The 13879-nt window shown below is 42.4% G+C and overlaps 1 protein-coding gene across 2 annotated transcripts in view; it reads right to left on the bottom strand.

Annotated features, from left to right (window-relative positions):
- The window catches only part of DHDDS (dehydrodolichyl diphosphate synthase subunit), a 33687-nt gene that overhangs the window by 4406 nt on the left and 15402 nt on the right, over positions 1 to 13879 (bottom strand). For both annotated transcript variants that reach the window (XM_043909352.1, XM_043909353.1), the window contains exons 7-8: positions 7785 to 7899; positions 5775 to 5882 (exon numbers count right to left, since the gene is read on the bottom strand). In XM_043909352.1, the coding sequence (XP_043765287.1) occupies positions 5775 to 5882; positions 7785 to 7899 (223 nt within the window). The remainder of the gene's footprint in view (positions 1 to 5774; positions 5883 to 7784; positions 7900 to 13879) is intronic.

Here is a 13879-nt window from a genome sequence, read left to right as displayed (position 1 = left end):
GCCAGTGAGTCTGCCTGGAACACTGGGGTTTGAGAAGTTTCTGTTCAAAGGAAACTCACTGAGGAAACTCACTGTCCTTACCTCACTGAGCCTATTTCTTCATCTGTAAAATGAGGATGATAGCATCCATCTCATTGGGTGGTTTGAGGAAAAAGGAGATAATGAATGCCCAATCTGGTGCCTGGCTATTAACAGGGAGCTATTCTTCTGTCACTACTGCTTGTGACTAGGGCTAAGTAGGCAAAGTTCTAGCCAAGCAGAAAGGATGAGGGCAGCCAGCCACAGAGGCAGGAGATGCAGAGCTGGTTAAAACTGCTCTGGCTTTTTCCAAATGGCAGCCCGAGACTGAGTGCTGAGCAGGGAGGTGGCAGTCGGGCAGAGTCTGGCCCCTAATTTGCCAGGAATCAGCAATTCACTGGTAGGATGAGAGAGTCAGGGGAGAGCGGAAAGCCCATCAGCTCTATACTTCTCCTGTACAGACAAGGACACCAAGCTAGGGAGGGACTTGGCCTAAGTCACACAGTGAGTTAAAGTTCCCTTGGTTTCCACTAAGGTGACTTCTTGAAAGATCTATAGGGCATGTGTTGTGTGCCTCTGGATAAGCTGTACTTTCTAGGGGCAGAGTGGGGAACCAGTGAGCTGCATCTGGATGCCTCTCTGCCACCAGATGGTCTGGATCTACCACCCCGTCTCAAAGGTGTTCTAAGTTCTTCTCAGGTACTCAGCTTCTGAAAATCTAGGCTAATGGAAGTCCTAATGGTCAATTTCTCTCTCCCTGACCATACTGTCTACTCTCCCTGTATAAGGAGCAATTGGGGGAGGGTGTTAATAATTACCGTAGATACTTCTTATACAGACCTTATGTGGTTTTGGTGTAAGGGCTTCATGGAGCTCATTTTGAGAAATGGGGCTCTAAACTATTAATATAAACCTCTCCTGGGCATTAAGACTCTCTGCTCTTGTTCTCTCCTCAGCAGAATTAGGGAACCAGATGTAATGGCCCCTCCACAGTACATAAATCCTCAGGTCTGCTGACCTCACTAGGGCATGAAAAGAGGATACAGGTCTTGGGCTTCAAAACATTCACCAGCTAATAACAAGTCTTCTCCTGAGTCCCCATCTTCCCAGGCGGGTAGCAAGGGGGATGCATTTTGGAGGGTTGAGACAGCACCTCCTACTGGAAACATGATATTCTGACGAACACCCAGAGTCTCCGTGCCAAGGGAACTGTCCTGGAGACGAGATGAGCAGGGTGCTAAGTGTCTGTGGATTTTCTGGAGACAGATGAAGTCTAATGAAGAGCCCAGAGACACACGTGAACGATGCTGACCACCAGTCTCTGAAAATGAACTGTGTTCCAGCACTGCACTCAGTTCTCTTGGTGCATTAGTTCACTGAAAGCTGATCACAAACTTGTGAGGCAGGTATTATCATTACTTCTCTCATTTTACAGATGAGAAAAGTGATCCTCTGAAGGGTTAAGTAATTGCCTAGTCAGTCACATAGCTAGTAGGCAGCACCATGATTCAAAGTCAGGAATGTCTGAGATAACAGCTGAAGTTTTCTAACTTCTCTTGAGGAGAAGACAGTGACTACCTTTAGAGTACTAGAAATAAAATGGTTGATCCAGCCTAGTGTTTAACCGCTGACAGATGCATCAAAGGAAGTTTAGTGGGACCATGTCTCTTCTCCCTCTACATCATTACAGATCAGGTGGACCACACTATTACTCCTCATCTCTGAGGAAAGACCCCCGGGGACCTACCATCCATGCAGCTTGTAACTGAGGATCAGTGGCTCTGTACTGCTGCCCACCCCTTCCCCACCCTGATTTTCTCTGTTCTACTGTGTCATCGTCAAGATTGCTTCCCTTTGCCAGCCCCCAATCTCTAAGAGGAAGGGTGACCACCTGGAAACTGTCATGGTCCCTTCAGATACTAAGGTCTAGCCTCTAACAATTTGTAGCTGAGTCCCTGCTTCCATTAGCATCCAGCACCTGCCCTCATCCCAGTGAGCTAGGTCAAGAACCCAGCTCCCTGCCCTGGTTTCCTGTGGGGTATTGGGACATACTGGGCTGGGCTTAGAGACAGAGAAGCTCAAACTGAACAATAAGAATTTGGGAGATGGGGCAAGGACACAGACATGGAGGCAGAAAACCAAAGGGGATGAGAACAAGGAACTGAACAGTCCAATTTGGTGAGGATACAGGACACATACAAGGGAGATATTAGAAAGATCCGCTCTCTAGTCTGATAGCATACTGGCCAGGATGTTGTTAGTCTGGACTATACTGCTAGTGCTTCTGCTGAGGTGCTAAGATTTCTAGAAATAGTATGAATGCTCGTGGGCAGAGGAAATGTGGCCAAAACCCTCATGGGGTCTGCTGAGAAACAGTTCAGGACAGTCAATATCTGTTATTACTTTGGTCTCCTCACTCTAAAAATGGAGGCAATTAAGAGTAGTATATACCTTATAGAACTACGTAGAATCTAAGTAAAAGGATGCCTGACACATGGTAAGAACTCAATAAATGTCTGGAATTATGATTCTTAGGTACCAAATGAAACTCTTAATGGTTGTCCTTAAACATGTTCCACCCCATTCTAGAAAACAGCAGAACCATCCACCCAACTGCCTAGGCCAAAACCTAAATGTTTTGGTTCCTAGTAACATTAATATTCATACTCCTTGGTTTTCTCCTACAAGAGGCATGAAAGAGTTTCAGAATTACATTATTAACATTACCACTGATAAATCTCTTAAGTAATGTTTAAGTTTGCTTTCCAGTTTGTGGTATTCTTATAACATACACCACTGAAGATGTATAGTCAGAGAACTATGCTCAGGTAACTTGAATTAACCCCTTTCTCTGAAGGTTGTATCATCAGCTTGGTTTCATTTGTTTCTGCTTCAATGTTTGTTCTTCCTCCACCTCAGTCCACTCAGCCCTCGCCTTCTCTGCAGCCGCCACCCCACCTCGAGGCCACATCTTCCCACCGGGACATCTGTAGGAATTTGGTCTGACTCCTGCCCTGTGAAAATCCTGAGTGACTTGCACAAAATGTAAATTAGATCCTGCCATTCCCTCTGATCAGAAGTCTTCAGATGTGTCACCACAGCCTACAAGGCCGGGAATGATCAGAGGCCTGACTCCTACCCAGCTTCATTTCACATCCTTCTTCATGCATGCTGGCCTCTTTGTTCTTCTAAGACCTAAACTATGTAACTTTAGTATCCTTCCACTTTCTGCTCTCTCTACAGAGAATAATTCTTTTCCCTTACATTTTTACATGTCTGGCTACTTCTTATCTTTAATACCATGGCTTATCAAGACCTTCCTTGACTGTTCCACTCAGCACCTCTTACTTGCTTCATTACTTTCTAGGACAACACTCTATTTCTTCACTGCCTTATTGCATATATTTGTTTACTTATTATCTGTCTCCTCAAGTAAAAATATAATCTCCATGAAGGTAAGGATCTTGTCTGGCCAACTAACTGCTTAAATCTCTTGTGTGGAATACTAACATAGTGCCTGACTCAGACCAAGTACTCAATAATAGACATTTACGGAATGAGACGTTTACTTTGGCCACCTGATGCAAAGAGCTGACTCATTTGAAAAAATCCTGATGGTGGAAAACACTGAAGGTGGGAGAAGAAGGGGACGACAGAGGATGAGATGGTTGGATGGCATCACCGACTCAATGGACATGAGTTTGAGTAAACTCCAGGAGTTGGTGATGGACAGGGAGGCCTGGTGTGCTGCAGTCCATGGGGTTGCAAAGAGTCAGACATGACTAAGCAATTGAATTGAACTGAACAGAATGAGTGAAACTTGAAGTAATTCCTCTGATAGCCATGTGGGAGAGTGAGAAATCTGAATTACTAAAAGACTTGTGAACTTCCTAATTAGAGACAAGAATGTGAAAGTGAAAGTCACTCAGTCGCGTCTGACTCTTTGTGACCCCGTGGACTATAGCCTGCCAGGCTCCTCTGTCCATGGAATTCTCCAGGCCAGAATACTGGAATGGGTAGCCATTCCCTTCTCCAGGGATCTTCCCAACCGAGGGATCGAACCCAGGTCTCCCATGTTGCAGGTAGATTCTTCACTGTCTGAGCCACAAGGGAAGCCCAGAGACAAGAACAGTCATACACAAAAGTTCATGCACCAAGATCCTCTGGGCTTCATGAAAGGCCAGTTTACTCATTCTTTACAGACATAATTCTAAAAAACTTGGTTGACTGGTTTTCTTACCTGTAGCTCATTTAAAACTGGAAACAGGAAAAGAAGGGAAGAAGGAATGTTGTCAAAATTAGCCACTGACCATACACAAGAAATCCCAAAGTCAAGTATTTGTGGACCATCTAGCTTAGAGAAAGAGTCCCATCTTTCAAGGCCATCCTGCACAATGAAGTGCTTCAAGATGGGAATCACTACTATCATTATCAGCATCAGCAGAATGTGATTATTCTGATCATCATAATTATTAGCAAGTGCCTAATACAGAGTAGGTGTCAATGAATTACACACAAGACATGTTTCACAAAGTTCTCTATCAAAAAAGGATAAAGAAGGTTTAGTTCTTAAAGGGAGATTTGGTCATGTGGAAAAACTGATATTCATTTCTGACTGGATAATTGAGACTTTGCTGTTTTTCCTTTCAATTGAACTCAACTTCCTCTTTCAGTTTCCTCATATTCTGAGACTAAATGATCAAACACACAATCTGACTGACTTATTCCAGGAGTTCTGGACTTGCGATTCATGGAAAGATTTCACGAGTTATGTGAACCTCCAGACGTAGTTTATGTGCTTCAGTGATTCGTGCAATTCTATGCAAAATGCCGTGTGTTACAGTGACCTTTGCAGTTTTTCTAGGGAGAGAGTCTACGGCTTTCATCAGTTTCTCCAAGGAGTCCCCGATGCCAGAGGGACTGAGAAGCCTTGACTTATTTCCTACTGGCCATTATCTCTCCAGATTCAAGAAGCATCACCAGCTTTGGGCTTAAAATTCTGTGACTTTGAAACAGTTACTGTTTATCCCTCTGTTTCCATATCTGAACAATGAGGACGCCAAAGCTGCTGGATTGTTGGAAGGGTTAAATAAGAAAACATATGAAAACACCAGAGTGCCTCAGCAGAGCCTCAATAAGTTAGCTGCCACCACCACACACATTGTCATTATGATGAAGAGTTCTAATGAGATATAGGTGAATCTCCCTCCTAATGAAACCTGTTTCAGGACCTAGTCATCAAAATTGAAATCAGAACTTCAAGTCCTGGCAGAACACAGCTTTATACAATGGAAAGACAGTGCTATTTTGTTTTTAATCCCTCTGATAGAGTCTTGGATTTTACATACTTCCACTTCTACAATCTTTTGTTAGGCTAATTCCTTCAGGGAATAATGGCCAATCTCTCTGAGAAGCCTTTCCTAAGTTTCCACAATGAAGAGATTAAAGACTTCTAACTTGAATCTTGGTTCCGTCTTTTATTGGTTCTGGTCCTTAACTAAGTAATTTTGATTTACTCATTTGCACAAGTGGGGCTAGTATTACCTAGCTCGTTGGGTTCTTGGGAACATTAAATGAGACAGTGCATATACACTGTTCACAGTGCCTGACACATAGTAAATACTCGGTAAGTGGTAGCTACTCATCATTATCATTAACATGCCATTAGCAAGTGCCTGACATATACAGTCATGGGGGTCAATCAATGCTAACATTTTCTTCCGTCCCATCCAGTCAGGCCAGCCCTGAACTCTTACCTGAAGCATGCTATGGTTCATCTGGAACTGCAGGATGGCCTCACAGAGGTTCCAAAACGTGTATTCTGGCCACAGAACAGGCTGGAACACCAGGCAGGAGTGGGAGGTCTGGGAAAGGTGGGGAAGGAAGAGAATTTGGTTTAGTGACGTGTCACTGGAACATATCGCTGGTCAGCTTCCAAAGGAGCAGGCTGATCACGTCCAGAGATGAGGTGCCCAGGCATCCTGAGCTGCAGCTGCTGTTGCCAGCCCGGATTCACTCACTGATAGGGGGAAGGGTCATCTGAGGCAGTAAGATCACCTGCCTGTAGCAAGGCAGAACTAAAGCGAGGCGAGATCAACATTTCCACCAGGAGTTTTCTAAGAGCCAATTTTAGGACTATGAAATAACATCTGGATTATGTTATTGGCTCTTGGCCCTCAGAGGTCATCTGACAGACACAGTGTCTGATAAAAGTTAGCAATGAATAAACGGTAGCTGCCATTGTTATTTTTAAGTAGCAGAATATGGCACAATGGTTAAGAGCATGGGCTCTGGGGCCAGACTGCCTGGCTTTGAATTCTGGCTCCACCATTTACCATCTATTTGACCTGAGGCAAGTTACTTAACTTCTCTGGGTATATAAGAGTATCTTGTTTTATAAGGTACTATGAAAATTTAACAAGATAACATACATAAAACAAAGCACAGGGCTGAGTGAACTTTAAACAATCATCACTGATTTTGGAACATTCTTGATAGTCGCTGTTGATACCTTTAGAGGAAAGGAATTCAATGCCTAAAGGGGGATACGTTAGCTGTCAAAGAGCTCATTAAGCTAAACCAGTGTCACCTTCCCTGGAACTCCTACCAAGGTCTTAGGTCTTCTCTCTGGAACAACTTTATTTCTTTTCCAAAGTGACATTTTTCACATACTGGAAGGCTAGATTAGAGCTGCCTGTTATCTGCTCCCAAGGTTGTAATGACTTGTTCAGTTTGTCCTTGCTAACAATCTGTAAGTTTTAAGACAGTAGGGATTATTTCTAACTTGGTCACTGCCATATTCCCAGCACCAAGGAGGAACTCAATTTTTTTCCCCCCAAGATAATAAACTATCTTCCAGACCATCATCCTTCACTTATGCCTTAGAGGACATGAGTCTCAGATTCCTGGCCATCTTCTGGTTGGCCTCTTCTGCTAAATCCTCTAGTTTACCAGTGCAATCTCTTAAAACCCAACGCCCAGAAGTAAATTCTTCCGACATCATCTGACCAACAGAGTGGGCCATAAAACCATAAGCTGCACGTTACACTTCTTTAGTATAGCCAAAGACTAAAAGTATCTTCAGTAGCTGAATCTTGTTAGTTTGCTTTTGAGACTACGGGCCATTAAAATTTCTGGAATTTACCATGTGAATTGTTTCTAACTCATATCTCCCCCTCCAGCCTCTCCTTGAACAAGATTTCCTCCAGCCAAGTGCTACCCAGGGGCCAAGGGTACAGATGATGGAGATTCTCAAGCAAAGACAAACTTATTTGAGTATGACCTTTCAGACGACAACCTACACTGGGATAACTGAGCTGAGAGGCAATGGCAGGCCCCAAAGAAAGAGTCTGCACATAGTTTATATCCCCTGTGGACTGTGCTTGTGTAAATGCAGCCCTTTATTCTGAAAGAGAAATCAGTAAATTCAAGGCAAGGTTCTAGCCTAGAGGTGCAGGTTACATGGCAGGTTACCAAGGCAGGAGCTTGTGCTCAGGACATAAGGCAGAAGTCCAGCTCTTGAACACAGGCACAAGTAAAGCTTCCACTACAGCAGGATAGCCTTGATTTCTCCTCTGGGCATTCCAGGCAGCAAGAACCACACAGACTCACAAAGCTAGGGGTGGATGAGGAAGGGATAACAAATGTTACCAGGCACAGCCTGGAGACAGCACTCTGGATTTTAGCTCCCCCTCCAATCTGTCCTGTGGATGCACCCACAGTTTTCAGTTCTGACACAAACAGGACAGTGGCCGGAAATGACCTACCTGCCAGAGGAGGAAGTCGCTGAGCCTCACTTCCCCAGAAGTCCGTATCAAGATGTCAGGGTGAGGAGAGTGGCTGGTATAGAGGCACTTATCGAGCAGAGACTCAGAGACATCGCTAAGGTGAGTGGGGAAGAGACAAAGATAAGCACATATCTATCTCCTCTTGAACTACTCTCATGACGAACTTCCTTACATAAAGTTTCCCAGTTTGTAAAACACCATCAAATACATTCCTTCTACCTGGCATGCAGAAGGCCCTCAATAAATGCTTGATAAATTAATGAATGACTTTAATCTTCACAACTACATAAGGTATTTCTATCCTTACTTTATAGATAAGGAAACTGAAGCTGAGAGAAGATGAAAATTTTGCCCATAGTCATTTAGTTGCAGGCCTAAAACAGACGCACCCATCAGAGCATGTGTTGTCTTTCATGTAAAACATCTTTTTTTAAAAAATGCATACACCAGGGACTTCCTGGGTGGTCCAATGACTAAGACTCTGTGCTCTCAATGCAGGGGCCCGGGTTTAATCCCTGGTCAGGGAACTAGATACTACATGCTGAAACTAAAGATCCCGCATGCCACATATAAGACCCAGCATAGCCAAATGTTAGGTTGGAACAAAAGTAATTGCAGTTTCGGACTGTGAATTTTAAATCATTATAACTAGGATCAAACACATTTTTATTAATCAAAATAGGAACCATTACAATCAACATATTTTTGCCAATGAGAAATAAGTTTGTTTATTCCTGTAGCATAAAAATCCATGCTTCAGGATTTGACAAATTTCTTGGAAAAGATTTTCTGCCTCCTGCTCGTTGTGGAAGCATTTTCCCTGCAAAAAGTTGTTGAAATGCTTGAACAAGTGGTAACTGGTTGGCGAGAGGTGAGGTGAATATGGCGGATGAGGCAAAACTTCGTAGCCCAAGTGGTTCAACTTTTGAAGCATTGGTTGTGTGATATGTGGTCAGGCATGGTTGTGGAGAAGAAATGGGCTCTTTCTATTGACCAATGCCGGTTGCAGGAGTTACAGTCATCAGTGCATCCCATCGATTTGCTGCGCATACTTCTCAGATGTAATGGTTCCACTGGGATTCAGAACGCTGTAGTGGGTCAGACACCACCAAACAGTGGCCATGACCTTTCTCTGGTGCAGGTCTGCCTTTGGGAAGTGCTCTGCCGCTTCTTCCTGGTCCAACCCCTGAGCTGGTTGTCACCGGCTGTCATATAAAATCATTTTTCGTTGCATGTCACAATCCAACTGAGAAATGTCTTCTTGTGGTTGGGCAGAATTAAGAGAAGATGGCACTTCAAAACAATAATTTTTTTAGTTTTCAGTCAGTACATGAGGCACCCACTTATCAAGCTTTTTCTCCTTTCCAACTTGCTTCAAATGTTGAATTACCATAGAATGGTTGATGTTGGGTTCTTTAGCAACTTCTCATGTAGTTTTAAGAGGATCAGCTTCGATGACTGTTCTTAATTGGTCGTTGTCAACTTCCGGTGGCCGGCCACTAAGCACCTCAGATCAAGGCTCTCGTCTCCTTTGTGAAACTTTTTGCACCACTATTGCACTGTACATTTGTTAGCAGTTCCTGGGCCAAACGCATTGTGGATGTTGCCAGTTGTCTCCGCTGCTTTACAACCCATTTTGAACTCAAATTAAAAAATTGCTTAAATTTGCTTTTTGTCTAACATCATTTCTATAGTCTAAAATAAATATAAACAGCAAGTAATGTCGTTAGCAAAAAACCATAAAGCTAGAAATGTGCATTAAAATGATGTATAACATAACCACATTTATTTAAGAATATATTCCAAAAAAAAGAAAAAAAAAAGAATATATTCCAATATTAAACAACAAAGTTCAACAATGCAAAACTGCAATTTTTTTTTTACTTTTGCCCCAACCTAATAAATAATAAATATTTTTTAAAAAATAAATATTAAAAAAATAAATAAATAAATAAAATGCATATACCCTAGGACCTTGCAATTTGGTTAAATACTATGCCACTGTTGTTAATAAAGATAAACCTAAGTGCACTGATTTGGAAAGATGTCTAAGATGTCACATTAAATTAAAAAGAGGAAGTTTCAGAAAAAGTGTGGAAAACACATACACACACACAGAAACACTCACACCTGTGAATACATATAAACATAGATACATGCAAATAAAATCTAAAAAGGCATACACCATACTAATAACAGTGATTATTTCTGTTAGGTTGGATAAGAAGGAAAGACTATCTCTTTTTACTTTATATACTTTGGCTATTGTTTGAATTTATTATAGATAAAAATTTTAAAACCTTAAATTTAAGTCATATGAACAGTGAAACACTGCAAAATATCCACTTAGGATATGAAAAACAGCAAAATGATCAGCCCTCTTATATTTGATAAGAGCTACTTTTCCAAGCAGATAGATACTCAGAAAGGAGATGGAATGAAGGAAGAATGGGGACTGGGAGTACTTATCTTAAGTTAAACTTTTCTGTCCAATGAAACAGGGTATTTGCAAGACTGGTGTCTGGTGGTTCTAGGAATGCTGTTTACCTATCCTACCAAGCACCAAGAGGCAGAATTTAGAATCTCCAAGTGGTAAGAGTTGCATCTCGGGAAGAGGTTAGAAGACAAAATTTCTTGGTGGGAACATTCTTCTGGGAGTGTAGTCAAAAAAAGCAGAAAGGCTTCCCTGGTGGCTCAGGGGTAAAGAATCTGCCTGCCAACGCAGGAGACACGGGTTCGATCCCTGATCTGGGAAGATCCCACATGCCACGGAGCAATTAAGCCTGTGTCCCACAACTACTGAGCCTGTGCTCTAGAGCCCCTGTTCCACAACAAGAAAAGCCACCACAATGAGCAGCCCTCGCTCTCTAAAACTAGAGAAAAGCCTGTGCAGCAACAAAGAGCCAAAAACAAATAAATAAAAATTAAAAAAAATAAAAGGGCAGAGCGATCTGGGCTGAGTGTTCAGAACAAGGATTTACACTTACTAGTTGTGTGTCTTTGGGTAAGTTCATCTCTCAGTCATCGTTTTGCAAACCACAGCTTTATTTTCTATACCATCATATGAGAAATAATATTCACTTATGTCTGGGCAACAGGAAGGGCTCTGGTTCAGATTTCCCTGATAATCTGAGTCTTGTCCTTTTTAAAAAAATATTTATTTATTTCTGGCTGTGCTGGGTGGGTCTTCACTGCTGCTCACGGGCTTTTTTTGGTTGTGGCAAGCGGGGGCTACTCTCTAGCTGCGGTGTGCAGGCGTCTTGCCGCAGTGGCTTCTGTTGGTGCAGAGGATGGGCTCTAGGCATGCAGGCTTCAGTAGCTGCAGCACTTAGGCTCAGCGGTTTTGACATAGGGACTTAGCTGCCTCGGGCCGTGTGGGATCTTCCCCGACCAGGGATCAAACCTATGTCCCCTGCATTGGCAGGTGGATTCTTAACCACTGGACCGCCAGGGAAGCCCCCGAGTCTTGTCTTGACAGCATGATTTAATTCTCTAATTAAGAATGTGAAACATGGGAGCTCCCTGGTGGTGTGAAAGTGAAAGTCACTCAGTTGTGTCTGACTCTTTGCGATCCCATGGACTATACAATCCATGGAATTCTCCAGGCCAAAATACTGGAGTGGGTAGCCTTTCCCTTCTCCAGGGGATCTTCAGAGCCAGAGATCGAACCCAGGTCTCCCACACTGCAGGCGGATTGTTTACCAACTGAACCACAAGGGAAGCCCAAGAATACTGGAGTGCGTAGTCGATCCCTTCTCCAGCAGATCTTCCCAACCCAGGAATTGAACCGGGGTCTCCTGCATTGCGAGCGGATTCTTTACCAACTGAGTTATCAGGGAAGCCCCCCTGGTGGTCTAGTGGTTAGGATTCAGCCCTTTTACTGCTGTGGGCAGGGTTCAATCCCTGGTTGGGGAACTGAGATTCTGCACGCTGTATGGTGTGGCCAAAATTAAAAAAAAAAAAAAAAGGCAAAATCTGTACAATCAACAGTTTTTCAGCTCTCTTTGTTTTTGAAATAGGCACATTTGTACTGTCTACTTATAGGTTACTGTGAGGGTCAACTCAAGTGAAATACAGATTTGAGTGTACCTTAGGAACTATAAAATGCTACTACATACATAAGAATAAAGATTATTTCCAGACCTACCACCATGCTGGGGGACTTGGGATCCCCACATAACCCCTCTGAATTTCAAATGTGTCTGCAAAAAGCTTGTTCTGTCTAATGCATGCAGTGGGCAGAATTCTTTTCAAAAAGAAGAGAAATCTAAGGAGGTATAGACAAAAGTGACAAAATGAAAATATCTGTGCTTTGGCCAAGAAAAATCTACCAACTATATGGTATTAGCTGGCCACATGAAAAATTTTAAGAAATAATTTCTATTAAAGAAAAGTAAAATACCAGTTTTCACCTATAAAATTGGAATAGTTTACATTAAATAAAAATCTTGGCAAAAGTAAGGTTAAACAGACATATCCAGACCCAGATCCTGAGGAAACAATCCAAAATGCAGACAAGAATTAAGGCCACAGATTTCACTGTAGCCCTATTTGTAATAATGATAAATTAGAAACAGCCTATAGAACCAACAGCAAAATGATTAAGTAAATTAAAGCAAGATATATTCTGTAGCCATTAAAAATTATGATATGAAGAATTATTAAGGAGACTTCCCTGATGGTCCAGTGGTTAAGAGTCCACCTTCCAAAAAAAAAAAAAAAAAATCTACCTTCCAATACAGGGGAGGAGGGTTCAATCCCTGGTCAGGGAACTAAGGTCCCACATGCCTCAAGGTTACTGAGCTCGTGAGCCACAACTACTGAACCAGTGTACCACAGGGAAAGATCCCACATGCTGCAACTAAGACTTGATATAGCCAAAAATAAATAAATAAAGGGAAGAATTATTAAAAAACATGGGCCATGGAAGAGTGCTCATATTACAACATTATGCAAACAAAGCATGATTAAGGTTGTTTACAGTGTAATTTCTTCTGTTAAAAATATTTATGTCATTATTGGATTAGTGTTTTAAAAAGATGACTCTGGCTGAACTCCCAACCATAGCTGATGGCTTTTGTCAGCATCAGCTCTGTGCCTTGCACATCACATCCATTATTGTAGTACATGGCACCATGGATTATGTATTAGTGTACACAAACCAGATGTGAGCTGCGTGAGGGCAAGCCCTTATCCTGTTCTTCCAGGAGAGGACTTTGCCGGGACGGAGAAAGACTTGTTCGAATCAATCAATCAATGAACCATTGAAAACAGATCGCAGAAATAAATATACACTGGTTTTCCAAATATAAACACATCTAAAACGTATTTGACTATGTACCTTTTCAAACAACCTAGAACTCAAACACAAGTAACAGACATTGTCACAGCTTGCTAGAAAAGATCAACACAGTAGTTAAACACACACACATACATAAGCACACAAGAAGACTCAGAAGGAAATACTTAAAATCCAAAGTTTACCAGGCAGCTTCCCTGGTGGCTCAGGGGCAGGGAATCCGCCTACCAGTGCAGGAGACCCAGGTTTGACGGAGTCGAGAAGATTCCACATGTCTCAGAGCAGCTAAGCTGGTGCGCTACAACTTGGTGCACTCCAACTACTGCACCTGTGCTGAAGAGCCCGGAACCATAACTAGTGAAGCCCGAGAGCTCCACCTCCGCCGTGAGAGAAGCCGCTGTGTGGGCAGTGAGAAGCCCACACACCACAACTAGAGGAAAGCCCGAGCAGCAACAAAGGCCCAGCACTGCCAGAAAAACAAACCCGTTACCAGGGTTGTTGCTGAGGGTCGAATCCTGAGAGATTTAATTTTTCATCTTTATATAGCTTGCAAATTTTCTCTAATGATTACCTCTGACTTTTATAAAAGTACACGTATATTGGGGGGAGGCTGTATTCTTTTTAAAAGAAGTATTTCTATTTGGGATAATGGAAAACTTCTGGAAATAGTTGTGATGATTACACAACACTGTGACCGTACCTTATGCCACTGAATTACAGTAAAAATGGTTAAAACAATAAAATTTATGTTATGCATGTATTTTTTTGTTGTTGT

Source organism: Cervus elaphus, chromosome 8 (assembly GCF_910594005.1).
Source record: "Cervus elaphus chromosome 8, mCerEla1.1, whole genome shotgun sequence".
Lineage (NCBI taxonomy): Eukaryota > Metazoa > Chordata > Mammalia > Artiodactyla > Cervidae > Cervus > Cervus elaphus.
This window is presented reverse-complemented; position numbering and strand designations above follow the sequence as displayed.